Raw genomic sequence first — 15556 nt, 5'->3', positions numbered from 1 at the left:
TAATATTGCCACTCCTGCTCTTTTTTGAGTGTTGTTTGCTTGATATATTTTTTTCCATCCTTTGAGTTTTAGTTTGTTTGTGTCTTTAAGTCTAAGGTGTGTCTCTGTAGGCGGCATATAGACAGATCGTGTTTTTTTATCCATTCTGCCACTCTCTGTCCCTTTATTGGTGCATTTAGTCCATTTATATTCAGCGTAATTATTGATAGGAATGAATTTAGTGCTGTCATTTTGATGTCTGTTTTGTGTGTTGTTGACTGTTTCTTTGTTCCACTTAATTTTCTGTGCTGTTTTTCTTTATGTATTTTCTTTTCATCTTTTTCATTGTTGTTGATTTTGTATTTGCTGAGTCTTTATGTTTTTCTTTTTTTTATTTTGATGTGTAGGATTATTAGTTTCCTTTGTGGTTATCTTAATATTTACCTCTGTTTTTCTAAGTTTAAACCAGTCTTTTCTTTATATCACCTTGTCTTCCTCTCCATATGAGAGATCTATGACTAAATGTTTTAGTCTCTAGTTTCTTTTTTTTTTCTTTTTGTTGTTTTAATGTTATTTATTTTCTAACCAGAGGACTTCCTTCAGTATTTCTTGTAATTTTGGTTTGGTTTTTGCAAATTCCCTAAAACTTCTGTAGCTGGAAATGTCCTAATTTCACCATCATATCTGAGAGACAGTTTTGCTGGATATATAATTTTTGACTGGCAATTATTTTCCTTCAAGGCTTTATATATGTCATTCCATTGCTTTCTTGCCTGAAAGGTTTCTGCTGAGTAGTCCAAGCTTAGTCTTATTGACTCTCCTTTTTAGGTGACTTTTTGTTTATCCCTAGCCACTCCTAAAATTCTTTCTTTATCTTTGGTTTGGTAAGTTTCATTATAATATGTCTTGTTGACTTTCTTTTCAGGTCTACCTTGTGTGAAGTTCGATGAGCTTCTTGGATAGATATCTTCTCATCTTTCACGATACCAGGGAAGTTTTCTGCCAACCAATCTTCAACAATTCTCTGTGTATTTTCTGTTATCCCCCCCCCACCCCATTCTGATACTCCTGTCACTCATAGGTTATTCCTCTTGATAGAGTCCTACATAATTCTTAGGGTTTCTTCATTTTTTTAAATCCTTTTATCTGATTTTCCCAAATAAGTTGGTGTCAAGTGCTTTATCTTCAGTCTCACTAATTCTGACTTCTTTGCCTCAATTCTGCTCCTGTGACTTTCCATTGAGTTGTTTAATTCTGAAATTTTATTGTTAATCTTTTGAATATTTGCTGTCCTATGGATTTTTGCAGCCTGTTAAATATGTCATTATGCTCTTTTATAATCTTCTTGAGTTCCTCTATTGCTTTGTCTGTGTGTTCCTTGGCTTCTTCTGTGTTTTGCCTGTGAAGAGTTCTGTATATTAATCTTTTGTATTCCACCTCCGATAGTTCCAAGAAGTTCTCTTCCTCTGGAAGATTTCTTGAATCTTTGTTTTGGGAGCTTGCTGAAGCCATCATAGTCTGCCTCTTTATGTGATTTGATATTGATTGTTGTCTCCGAGCCATCAATAAGTTATTATATTCATTAATGTTTTGTTTGCTTACTGTGCCCTATCTTCTTGTTTTGATATGCCCAGATAGGCTGCTCATGTGAGCTATTTTGATTATTGGCATGTTTGAAGCTCTAATGTCCTGTCACCAGATGGTTAGCTCTGTTACTAGGTATGGAGCCCTGGAGGCCGTTTACTTTTCTTGTCTGGTTTCAGCTCAGGTGTCCAGGTAGTCGGTCACCAAGTGTGTGGTGGCTCTCAGCTACAGTCCTAGATGGGCAGGAGTGATTGGTGTAGGAAAGGTATCTTGCTGTAGTAGGGGTCATGCACTGAGCAAGACAATGGGCTGATGGCTGCCCCTGAGTGTCTGGGAGGATAGTGTGTCCCTGTTACCTAGAGTGCATTGTGGGTGGGTTTTGCTGCCGGAATATGGTCACCCAGTGCTGTTGGCTCTAAGACTGAGAGGCACTACTTATTCTTGGAGTCCTGCAACAGGTGGCTAGGTAGTGTGGGTGGAGCCACCAGTCCTCAGGCCCCCGATGTGTGTAGGTGAGGACCTTGCTTAATGGACAGAGTGATGTCAAATGTCACGAACTTGCCACTCCACCATATAGCTCACAATTGAAGTTAGGCTTCAGGTATATATCCTGTTGTACTGTGCTAATGAGGGCCTATGCTGTTGAAATGGGCCCACACAAGTCTGTGCAGGGGTGAAAGGCATTCAGATTCAGAGTCCATGGACCCCTTATGCCTGTGCCTAGGTAAAAGAGCTACACCTACCGTATGTTCCCGGCTTAGGGGAGCTGACAGATTATTTATTCCTCTTTCTTAATTTGTTCCCTCTCCAAGGCAGGGAGAATGGCTCAGGGCACATGAGAGGTTCTTACTTCCAGCCCAGGGGACACGGCAATGACTGAAGCTGGCTAGGGACTGATGCAGAGGGGGGAGGGGGCAGGTAAAGGGGAGAGAGATTTTTCCCAAAGGGGGTGTTTTTTTATCAGTGCGGTAGGTTAGACACATGTACTTACCTTTTGCCAATTGAGCGTCACTTTTCACTGTTTCTGGAAGCTTGAGTAGACTGTCCACTGCTCAGTCTTTCCCTATGTGTAAAATGTTTCCTGAGTGCCACTGCTTGTCTCACCGAGTGCGCTGGCTGCAGGGGACCGGTTCCTGCTGGGTCAGGTCTGGCAACTCCTCTATGCTTCTGAATTGTCTCTCCCTCCCCCTGCCTTTCAGTCCATTTCCTCATCTTTGCCTTTGATGTTCAGGGCTCCTAGTTTGTCATGTATAATCGATTCACTTGTTTTTTTCAGTCTTTGTTGTAAGATGGACCACAGAAATCTGACTACTCTGCCATCTTGGCCTCGCCTCCCCCGTTTTATTTTTAATAGACATATTTAAACATTTTCTTTCAATATCTAGATTTAATTATTATATATATTTCAGCCCCCTCCCCCTTAAATAAGGCATAAACCTTCAAATGGAATACCTTTTGCAAGTTAAATTACACATATTATTTCTCAGTCATCACAACAACTTTGCAAGATAGGTGGTATCTGTTATTTCAATGTAATGGATGAAGAAACTGGGACTCAGAGAAGTTTCCTTAGGCCACAAAGCTAGTGAATCAATCCTGGATTTCAAACTAATTGTCTAACCATGAGACTTGAGTCTTTCCACCATACCACACTGCTGCTTTCCTTGAAGTGGAAAAACCTTTCAGAACCAAAGAAATAACATTGACAGCCATTGGAGCAATTAGGGATGAGACCTTCCTCAAATAACTGTTATCAGTAGTAATTTCTTTCCAGGGACAATGAGCCCTCGTTTTATTTATTTATTATTTATTTCTTTATGAAATTGGAGAGCAGGGATTTTACCTCTTTTCCCAAGGAGGAAGGCCTGAGAAAATGAACTCATTTTCCCAGAATGGAGCCATTCTGGAAGGAAGTGGGAAACTGGATTCCTTTGACGAAGTAGAGTTCTAGGGGAAAAACAAACAAACATGAAGCTGGTCATTGGGAGAAGTGGGAAAGGTGGAAGTTTTCTCTCTTTCACTTTATTTCTCTTCTGGGTTAGCACAGTAGACCTCGTCAATAGGACCTTTCTGGGCCATCTTCCCATTAAATCTTAAGTTTTGTATGTGGATTATGAGGAATATGTGATAAGATTATATGTCTATGTACGTTTGTATTATATGGGAAAATTGTACATGTGTGTTTTGTTATTCAGAGCATTCAGTCATGGTACTTCTGTTCCCAGTTCAACCCAGATAGTCTTTTTGCTCCCTTTGTGTGAGTAACGTGTATACCATTTATTTATCCATTCATTCAGCACACATTTACTGAGCACCTACTGTGCATTGTATTAGGCTCCATTGTTATGAAATAAAATAATACATATCCTTGCCCTCACAGTGAATTGGGGGCAACTGATTTACTAATCAACTCTTAAATACTATATGACAAATACCTCCAGTAGAGGTAGGCATAGGATGCTGTGGAGAATTTAGAAGGAGGCATCTGAATCAGATTAAGGGAGTGAGGTAAGCTTCTTTTAGGAGTTGAGTCTAGAGCTAAATTTTGAAGATTGTGTAAAGTAACTCATGAAGTTACTCATGTTATGGATGTTGGGTGAATGAATTAGGTGAAGCTGCAGTAAGGGCATTTGCAGAAGTACAAAGGCATGAAAAATATTTGGAATATTCGGGGAGTGCTGGAGTTGAGAATGGATTAAATAAAGGATACGCTTGTAGGGGAGTAGGAGAAGCTGAGGTATAGGTATCATTTTGTCTTCACCATTTTGGTTGAGATCTCAGTAACTCTGCTTTTCCCTCTCCCTGCAGTCTATCCATCTCTGGAGTCTGATGATGATGACCCTGCTTTGAAATCTCGACACAAGAAAAAGAAGAATTCAGATGATGCTCCATGGAGCCCTAAAGGTGATTCAGTATTCTATTGTTTAAATTTTGTGAGGGTGGTCAGAGAAAAATTAGGCTGGGGAGTAGGAAAGATATTTAAGATAGGAAGATCTGATTCAGTCATTCATTTGTTTATTTGGCATACATTTATGGAGCTAAAATGATCAATGAGACACAGATTTCATGCTCTCAGTCTATTCCTAGTGCAGTAAAATCAGAGGTAAAGGAGCATGTTGCTTCTGATACTATGTGACTTGAGATGAAAGGAGGAAAGACCTTGAGCAGATTTCAGCAAGCAGCCTAAATTCTTTGGAGAACATTTTGATACCATCTGCCCAGCCCTCTGGTAATATTACTGTCAAAGGAGGGAAATTCTATCAACTGTTGAGCTCCACAGGGCCCAAGACTCTTTAGATTATCACCTGTACTAGCTCGAGAGGCCATCTTTGAGGAAGGAGGAAAGAATGATCATTGAGTTGAGAACATGGAGTTTAGAAGGTAATAAAACTATTTTCCTCGTCTCACTGGCTGGGTGGTTTTCATATTGGGTGGTGTATCAGTTTGCTTTTGCTGCTGAAAACTTAGTGGGTTAAAACAACTACTGATTATTTCTCATGATTCTGTAGGTTGTCTGAGCTGTTCTTCTAGTCTGGGACAGTTAGGCTAGGGCTGAATAGTCTAAAAAGACCTCCCTCAGGTATCTGGGACCTAATTTAGGATGGCTGGTGCCCTGGTGGCACAATTTAGGAGCCCTGGTGGTGCAATGGTTAAGAGCTCGGCTGCTAACCAAAAGGTCGACAGTTCAAATCCACCAGCCGCTCCTTGGAAACCCTATGGAGCAGTTCTACTTTGTCCTATAGGGTAGCCATAAGTCGGAACCGACTCAACAGCAGTGGGTTTTTTTTTTAACGGGGCCTTTGTCCATGTGGTCTCTCATCCACCAGGAGGCCAGACTGGGCTTTTTCACATGGTGGCAGAAGGGTTTCCAATATCAAGAGAGGACAAGCCCCAATTTGCAAATACTTTTCAAGCCTCTGCTTGCATCATGTTTGCTATTGTTCCATTGGCCAAAGCAAGTTACGTGGCCAAGCCTACATTCCAAGGGTGGAGAAATAGATTCCACCTCTTGAGGCAGAAAACTGCAAAGTCACATTGCAAAGGGGCATGCATATAAGGAAGTATTAGCAGATTGAGAGCTATTACTGCAACAGTCTACCACAGTGAGTGCTGGGATCTCAATTCCTGTGTTTCCCCAAGAAATAAAAGGCCTGCTGCTTCCACCCAGCCTTATTTTGGCCTTTCTAGTATTTGCTTGAAGTTAGGAAGGGGTGGGGCTGTACTAGGAAGTGTTCTCTTACTGGGTCAGTCAGCAAGTGTTTCTCTTTTTTTTTCTTCTTCAGTTTTCTTCAAGCTTATTTTCTGATTTTTTTTTTCCTATGCTTTCTTTATTTTCGCCTGTCAGAGTAGATTTTTCTGATTACAATAACAGAAAACTTGGAAAATACAGAAAATAGAGGAAAGCATAAAGAAGAAACCACCATAAGTCTGCGTCCCAGAAGCATTTGCTATTAACATTTTAACATGTTTCCTTCTAGGCTTTTTTCCTATGTATTTTTTCTTTTTATGGTTGAAATCACAAAGTATATGATCTTATATCCTGCTTTTTCTCGAAGTAGTGTGTGCACAGGAGTACCTGGGTGGTGCAAATGGTTAACGTGCTCGGCTGCTAACCAAAGGGTTGGAAGTTCAAGTCCACCCAGAAGTACCTCAGAAGAAAGGCCCGGTGATCTGCTTTTGACAAATCAGCCTTTGAAAACCCTGTGGAGCACAGTTCTACTTTGACACACATGGGGTCACCATGAGTAGGAGTTGACTCAACAGCAGTTGGTTTACTGGTTTTAGTGCGTGTACCTGGTAGCAAATAAAATAGTACAGAGGAGTTTAGGATGAAAAGCAAAGGTCTTTCCCTACCTTTAGTCCTGTGCCTGAGAGGCATCCTCGTAGTTTTCATTTTTCTGGTAGTTACCTCCAAAATTGAAGATTGCAATAGGGTTATTTTGCCATTTCTTGATTTATCAACTTAACCTCTATTTCTCCTTCCATCAATTCCTATCTGTCTCTCTTGACTACCTACTTTGGAAGATATGGACATTTGTGCTCCTATTCTTTCTTCCTTCCATGAGCCACACTTTTTCGTTTACGTGGTCAAAGTTAACATTTATATTCTGTCTTAAAATTAATACTTTATGTTGACTAGAAGGTGACTATAAAAGTTAAAAACCAATAAATGTATATGGCCTTTCAAATTAATATTATATAATAAGCATGTTTCCATGTCATTGTTTATAAATAATATTTTAACTATTCTATTCCATGGATATACCTACCGTGTTTTTACACAAATAGCATGCACCTTCTATGTTTGTTTGCCAACCACTCTCCCCACCACCACCATGAGGTATTTTCGTAAGCATGCTCTGCTATTTTTTTTTACAGCAACATGTAAAAAAAAAAGTTGGCATAGTGGTGCTTCTGAAAATATCTCGCAGGGGAGAGACTGGTTGGCAAACAAACGTAGAAGGCGTGCATTATTTGCATAAAAATACGGTAATTTACCTAACTTCTTCTTTAATGTGGGGCATTTAAGCTCGCCAGTTTTTCACAATTAGTGATAACATTTGGAATGAACATTTATATATAAATGTATCTCTCTGATTATTTACTTAACAATGAATCCCCATAAAATCCTAGAAGGGCCAAAGTATATGAGGGTGCACAGTGAAAAGTCTCCCTCCCACCCCTGTTCCACAGTTTTCCAATTCACTCCTGGAGTCAACTACTGTTACCAGTTTCTTGGGTATTCTTTCAGAGATAGTTTATGCATATATGAGCAAATACATGTATATATTTTCTTTCCCCTTCTACTTTTATTCAATTGGAAGCATACTTTATACACTGTTAATGCACTTTCTTACTTAACAATACATCTTAAGAGAATGTCAGCATTCCCACAATCAATGCATATGAATGCCTATTTTCCTACACCCTTGCCAACACAGTTTATTAATATGAACATTTAAAAAATTCTTGATACATAATGCCAAATAGCTTTCCAGAAAGGTTGTACCAATTTACACTCTGCCAGCTATGCGTGAGAGTGCTTGTTTATGAAATCCTCCCAAGCATTGAGTATATCTTTCAATTAGGAATAGTGTTTGCCTGTGAGTAGCAGGAACCTTGCATCATTAGTGAGTGCTTACCCTCTCAGGGTCACAAGATGGCTGTTTACCTCCAGCATCAGGCTGGGTTATAGTCAGGAAGAAGAGAAAGAACAAAAAGAAGAAGGAATAGGCATGCTGAGGCCCCTGTTCCCCAAGTTCCACTTCTTTTTACATATCTTTGGCCAAAATTGTGTCACATGGCCACAACTATCTGCCAGGGAGGCCAGAAAATGTTGATTATAGCTAGGCACATTGCTGTCCCCACAGTACCTGGGTGGTACAAATGGTTAAGGACTCGACTGCTAGCCAGAAGGTTGGCGGTTCGAACCTACACAGAGGCACTTTGAAGACAGGTGAGGCAATCTGCTTCCAAAAGATTGCAGACTTGAAAATCTTATAGAGCAGTTCTGCTCTGTATGCGTGGGGTTGTCATGAGTCAGAATTGACTCAGTGGCAAATAACAGCAACAACATTGCCGTCCCCACAAAATCAGAGTTTTGTTAGTAAGAAAGGGAGAATGATACTGGGTTGACCACAAGCAGTCTCTACCACAATATTCTTTTGATCTTGGTAATTCACAAGTGGACAACAGTATCTCATTGATTTAATTTGTACTTCTTTGATTAAACACTTCCTATATGTTTACATTGGCATTAGAATTTTTTCTTTTGTAAATTTTTCTTCTGTCTTTTGCCCATTTATCTATGTGGGTCTTTAAGCTTTTCAAATTGCCATTTTTATATAGTAAGGAAATAGTCATTATTTGTTATATATATGTGTAATTTTTTTCCTTTGCTTATGGTGTTTCTCATTCTACATGAAAAATATGAATATTTCTATATCAAATGTTGATCTTATTCCATTGTTTCCCTATTCAAAGAGCAGAAAATTACCACCTTGGTATTTTTTTTAAGGTTGATTTTTTTAGTTAACATCTAGTTTTTATCTGTAATTTATTTAGCATATGGTACCAAACAGAAGATTAAGTTCCCCCCCCCAACAATAGATAACTATTGGTTCCAAAATCATATGGAACAATTGTTCCCCTTCCCACTAAGCTGGGATGTTTTCTTTGCCGTATCTCCTGACTCGTATATAACGTGCTGTTTGGGGATCATTCATTTTGTTTCATCAATCTTCTGTCTGTTCTTGCGTTGGTATTGGTCTCTTACTCATTCAATGCCTATTTATGCTGGAAAAAAAAAACACAAACAAAAAACTCCAAACCTTTAAAAACGGGAACCTAATTTTCTGTGTAAACTTTCACCAAAAAAACAATAAAATTTTTTTTAAAGTGACTTTTAGTTAGCCAAAAATAAAAGGATACTATCTTAATATGAAGAAGAACGTCTAGCTTAAACCAATAGGTTGAAACAGTAGAACAGAGCTTCTTTAGTTGGTGTCCATGGACTTTTGGGTCCTTGAATCCCCTAAAATTGTATATAAATTTTATATAAATGCATGCATGTATGTATGTATGTATATTTCTCTAGAAAAAACGCTAATGACTTTTATCACATTTTCAACATGAGCCACATTTTGCGTTCTTAACCCAAAAAAGATTAAGAGACATTCTACTAAACATATACCCATTAAAATCAGGAACAAGACAAAAGTGCCCATTATCACCGCTATTACTTATCATTGTTCTAGAAGTTCTGGCCTGCAAAATTAGGAATGAAGCAGAAATACGAACTGTAACTATAGGAAATTAGGAGACCAATTATAATGTGAGGCTAAAGGGTAAGAATCCTGTTTATTTTTGTCCATCACTGTGTCCAGCTACTCACGTAGTACCTGACACATGGGAGATGTTCAACAAGTATTTGATGAATGAAAACATTGATTCTGACAATTTTTGCCAGTTTTTTTGTGGCTTTTATGGAGGAACAAATTTTTGGAAGTCCTTAAAACTTGTTGCCATAGAGTCGGTTCCGACTCATAGTGACCCTATAGGACAGACTAGAACTGCCCCATAGGGTTTCTAAGGCTATAAGTCTTTGTGGAAGCAGACTGCCACATCTTTCTCCTCCGGAGTGGCTTGTGAGTTGAAACCAACGACCTTTTTGGTTAGCAGTCAAGCACTTAACCACTGCACCACCAGGGCTCTTCTGGAGGTCCTTACTCTGCCATTTTCACTGATGTCACCCATTATGACATCTCATCTTAAATGCTTCAGTATGCATCCCTAAAATAATGGCATTTTCTTCCATAACCACAGTACCATTATATCTTACCAAAGCATATTAACATTTATTTTCTAATATCATCTAATATCAAGTCCTTATTCAAGTTTCCCCCAATTGTACCAAAAATATCTTTTACAGTTGGTTTATTCAAATCAGGATCCATTCAAGGACTACCCATTGGTTATTATAATCTCTTAGTCTCATTCATTATTTTAAATTTTCTATTATGACAATTTTCAAACATACATAAAGAAGCCTAGTACATAAACACCGATATTCTCAATACCTAGATTCTACAATTCTAATATTTTGTCATATTAGCTTCATCCATCTATCTAGTTTTTGCTGAACCACTTGAACGTAATACGTGGCCATCATAACATATTTTACCCCTTAATACTTCAGTGTCTCCTAAGAATAAAGACACCCTCCTATATAATCGTTCTACCTTTATTATACTTCTCACATTCCACGTTCCAATTACTAATGGATGTTTGCAGCTGTTTCTTCTCATTTTGAATCATGCCACATCAAGAAATGAAGTTACCAAAAGCGTTACTCCATCCACGTCATTAAGGTCACCTCTACTTTGAGAAGGTAGCTCTTTCCCAGTCATACTTTGAGTGCCTTCCTACCTCAGTGGCTCATCTTCCAACACTATATCAGACAATGTTCCACTGCTATCCTTAAGGTTTTCACTGGCTAATTTTTTTTTTCGGAAGTAAATTGCTAGGTCCTTCTTCCTAGTCTGTCACAGTCTGGAAGCTCCACTGAAAACCTGTCCACTATGGGTGACCCTGCTGGTATTTGAAATATAGTAGCATAGCTTCCAGCATTACAGCAACACACAAGCCACCACAGCACAACAAACTGACAGGTGGTCTGTGAGGATGGTGCAGGACTGAACAACATTTTGTTCTGTTATACATAGGGTCACTATGAGTAGAAACCGACCCAACAGCACCTAGTAACAACAGCAACACCTTTATTATACTTAACAAGCTATTAATAATACCTTAATATCTTCTAATGGAGCCTGGTGGCACAGTAGTTAAGAGTTCAGGGTGCTAACCAAAAGATCGGCAGTTCGAATCCACCAGCCGCTCCATAGAAACCATATGGGGCAGTTCTACTCTGTCCTACTGGGTCGCTATGAGTCCAAATCAACTGGACGGCAATGGGTTTGGTTTTGGTTTTAGAATATCTTCTAATACCCAGTCCATAATAAAATTTTCCCAACTGTTCCCCCAAAATGTCTTTTATAGCTTGTTCCCCACCCCCCAAAACCCACGTCCAATCAAGGTGTTTCGTTTTTTTTTCAGCTTAAAACAACCACCATTTTTTCGTGCTCATAATGTACTCTGCAGGTCAGGAATTTGGAAAAGGCACAATGAAAACAGCTTATCTCTGTTCCACGATATCTGGGGCCTCAGCTGGGAAAACTGGAAGGCTAGGGGTGACTTTATAGCTAGGAGCTTGGGTCATCTGAAGTCTCATTCATTCACATGTCTGGTGCCTGGGGTGAGAGGACTCAAAGACTAAAGGTACCAACCAGAGTGCCAACATGTAGCTTCTCCATGTTCTGGCTTATTCACTGCCTAGTGGCCTCAGGTTAGTTGAACTTACATGGGGGCTCAGGGCTCCAAGCATGAATGTTCTAGCAAGCAAAATGGAAACTGAAATTGCCTTTTCTAACCTAGCCTCAGAAATCATACAATGTCACTTCCACCACGTTCTATGCGTTACAAAGGAACCTGTCGAGATTTAAGGGGAGGGGGCATAGACCCCACCTATCAGTAGGAAAAGTATCAAATAATTTGGGACCGTGTCTTAAAACTACCATACCTACAGAACTATAGAGAATAACATAAAAGATACCCAAGCATCCATGACCCAAAATTTATTTACTAACTAGACTTGTTTCAGGTCATTTTTTTAAAAACAAAATGTCACCTTTAAAGAAAGACTCCAGCCTTCCTAGTTGCCTTTTCAAATGTCAGCATGCTGCTTATCCAGAAATTTTCCTTTTAATACTAACGATAGCTAACCTACTAAGGAGTTTTTTAATCTAGGTCACTACCACCATCACTCGTTTTTTCTGTGATACTGGCTTTTTTCTTTAATTAAAAATAGAGACTAGTACAATGAACTCCCTATATACCTACCACTGAGAATTAACAGTTATCAAGATGTTGCCATATTTGCTTTCTCCTTTTAAAAAAAATTCTTTGCTGAAGTATTTAAAGCAAACCCCCAAGTATTGTGTCATTTTTATCACCATGTATATCAGTATGCATATCTAAAATAATACTTACTCACATAACCACAATCCTGTTATCATACATAACAAAATTAACCATAAATCCTTGATGTCATCTAATACCAAGTCCATAATCAATTCTCCCCAATTGTCTAACAATAAAATAAAATGGTATTTTTACAGTTGGTTTGTTTAAATCAGAATCCAAACAGGATCCACATGGCATTTGGTTGTCATGCCTTTTGAGTCTCTTAATCCAGAAATTCAGTTGCTGTAGAGACTGGTGTAATTGTACTGTAGCATGTCCCATCTTCTGGGTTTGTCTGTTTGTTTCTTTGTGACATTGTCATTTTGAAGAGACAGATATCTTGTAGATGGATTGTTTTCTTATGGTATCGCTTAACTTGTTCTGTCCCTGTGTTTGCTAAAAAATGGAAGTAAATCAAAGGATTCCTTGATTTGAGGTCTTTGGCAAAATTACTTCCCAAATGATGCTATGAATTTCCTATTTCATCAGGAGACACATGAAGTCGGATTGTCCTACTATTAGTGACATTAAGTTTAATACTTAGTTAACTTGATAATCCACTGATCTCACTATTATAAAGTTAGTTTTTTCTTCTTGCGAAAAGCAAATATTCTGGGAGGCAGTACTTTGGCATTGTATGAATATTCAATTCCCCAGCATGAATTATTTCATTAGCGGATTTGCAAACTTGTGATTTTCTAATTATGTTACTCCTTCTGCAGTTATTGGCTGGCATTCTTCTATAAAGAAGAGCTTTCCCTCACCAACTCGGCTGTTTGTTGTTGTTAGGTGCCGTCAAGTCAGTTCAAGCTCATAGCGATCCTATGTACAACAGAACGAAATACTGCCTGGTCCTGCGCCATCCTCACAATCGTTATTATGCTTGAGCCCATTGTTGCAGCCACTGTGTCAGTCCATCTCATTGAGAGTCTTCCTCTTTTTCACTGACCCTCTACTTTACCAAGCATGAAGTCCTTCTCCAGGGTCTGGTCCCTCCTAATGACGTGTCCAAAGTCTGTGAAAAGAAATCTCACCATCCTCGCTTCTAATGAGCATTCTGGGTGTTTGGTTATCCTGAAATATACTTCCTATTGAAAAGTCGAAATGAGTAACTTATTTCTTCCTTTTTTTTTTTTTGATGCCTCTGCCTCAATTAATCAGCAAATAGGTTGTTTTTCTTTTTCTTTTATTGTGCTTTAGGTGAAAGTTTATAGTGCAAATTAGTTTTCTCATTAAAAACTTTATACACAAATTGTTTTTGTGACATTGGTTGCAACCCCCACAAGTGTCAGCACTCTCCCCATTTCCACCCTGGGTTCCCTGTGTCCATTCGTCCAGTTTTCCTGTCCCTGCCTTCTCGTCTTTACTTTTGGACAGGTATTACCCATTTGGTCTCGTATACTTGATTGAACTAAAAAGCACGTTCCTCATGTGTGTTATTGTTTGTTTTATAGGCCTGTCAGATCTTTGGCTAAAAGGCAGACTTTGGGAGTGGCTTCAGTTCTGAGTTAGCAGGGCGTCTGGGGGTCACAGTTTTGGGGGTTCCTCTAGTCTCTGTCAGACCAGTAAGTCTGGTCTTTTTTTATGAATTTGAATTTTGTTCTACATTTTTCTCCCACTCTTTTTGGGACCCTCTATTGTGATCCCTGTCAGAGCCATCAGTGGTGGTAGCTGGACACCATCTAGTTATTCTGGGCCTGGGCTGGTGGAGGCTGTGGTTCATGTGGTCCATTAGTCCTTTGGACTAATATTTTCCTTGTGTCTTTGGTTTTTTCATTCTCCTTTGCTCCGGACAGGATGGGACCAATAGATGTATCTTAGATGGTTACTCGCAAGCTTTTAAGACTCCAGACACTACTCACCTAAGTAGAAAATAGAACATTTTCTTTATAAACTATGTTATGCCAATTGACCTAGATGTCCCCTGAGACTATGGTCCCTAGTTCTCACCCCCAATAACTCGGTCCTTCAAGGTGTTTGGATGTGTCTAGGAAGCTTCTATGACTTTGTCTTGGTCAAGTTGTGCTGACATCCCCTATACTGTGTGTTGTCTTTCCCTTCACTAAAGTTAACACTTGTCTGCTATCTAGTTAGTGATTTTCCTTCCCCTCCCTCGTAACCATCAAAGAGTGTTTTTTTCTATCTGTAAAACTTTTCTTGAGTTTTTATAATAGTGGTCTCATACAGTATTTGTCTTTTTATGATTGACTTATTTCACTTAGCATAATGCCCTCTAGATTCATCCATTGTGTGAAATATTTTGCGGGTTCATCATTGTTCTTTATCGTTGCATAGTATTCCATTGTGTATATGTTCCATAATTTGATTATCCATTTGTCTGTTGATGAACACTTAGGTTGTTTCCATCTTTTTACTATTGTGAATAATGCTTCAGTGAACATGGGTGTGCATGTATCCATTTGTGTGACGAATCTTATTTCTGTAGGATATATTCCTTGGAGTGAGATTGCTGGATTGTATGGTATTTCTATTTCTAGCTTTTTAAGGAGGCGCCATGTTGTTTTCCAGAGCCTTAGGGGCGCAGTGGTAAGAGCTCAGCTGCTAACCAAAAGTTCGGCAGTTCAAATCCACCAGCAGCTCCTCGGAAACCCGATGGGGCAGTTCTGCTGTGTCCTATAGGGTCGCTATGAGTTGGAATCCATGCGACTGCAGTGGGTAAGGGATATCCTTTCCCTTCGTGGTTTTACCATTTTACATTCCCACCAGCAGTGCATAAGAATTCCAGTCTCCCCACAACCTCTCCAACATTTGTTATTTTCCATTTTTTTCATTAGTGCCAGTAATGGTAGGGTGAGATGGTATCTCATTGTAGTTTTGATTTGCATTTCTCTAATGGCTAATGATTGAGAGCGTTTGGTGAAGTCTCTCTTCATATCCTTCGCTTATTTTTATTTTTTAATTTTTTTAAATTGTGCTTTAAGCAAAAGTTTACAATTCAAGTTCGTCTCTCATACAAAAATTTATACATATATTGTTATGTGACCCTAGTTGCTCTCCCTGTACTGTGACAGCACACTTACTTTCCACCCTAGATTTTCTGTGTCCATTCAACCAGCTCGTGACACTTTCTGCCTTCTTATCTCTCCTCTGGACAGGAGCTGACCATTTAGTCTCATGTATCTACTTGAGCTAAGAAGCACACTCTTCACGAGTATCATTTTATGTCCCATGGTCCAGTCTACTCTTTGTCTGAAGAGTTGACCTCGGGAATGGTTTCAGTTTGGGGCTAACAGAGAGTCCGGGGGTCGTGTCTTCCAGAGTTCCTCCAGTCTCAGTCAAACCATTAAGTCTGGTCTTTATACTAGAATTTGAGTTCTGCACCCCACTTTTCTCCTGCTCCATCAGGGACTCTCTGTTGTGTTCCCTGTCAGGGCGATCATTGTGGTAGCCA

The 15556-nt window shown here is 39.2% G+C and overlaps 1 protein-coding gene across 8 annotated transcripts in view; it reads left to right on the top strand.

The window, feature by feature from the left end:
- The window catches only part of PHF8 (PHD finger protein 8), a 127904-nt gene that overhangs the window by 93995 nt on the left and 18353 nt on the right, over nt 1-15556 (top strand). For all 8 annotated transcript variants that reach the window (XM_023743068.1, XM_023743070.1, XM_023743072.1 and 5 more), the window contains one exon: nt 4372-4467. In XM_023743068.1, the coding sequence (XP_023598836.1) occupies nt 4372-4467 (96 nt within the window). The remainder of the gene's footprint in view (nt 1-4371; nt 4468-15556) is intronic.

This window comes from Trichechus manatus, unplaced genomic scaffold (assembly GCF_000243295.1).
Source record: "Trichechus manatus latirostris isolate Lorelei unplaced genomic scaffold, TriManLat1.0 scaffold00233, whole genome shotgun sequence".
Lineage (NCBI taxonomy): Eukaryota > Metazoa > Chordata > Mammalia > Sirenia > Trichechidae > Trichechus > Trichechus manatus.
Note: the sequence above shows the minus strand (reverse complement) of the source record. Positions and strands in the feature narration are given on the sequence as shown.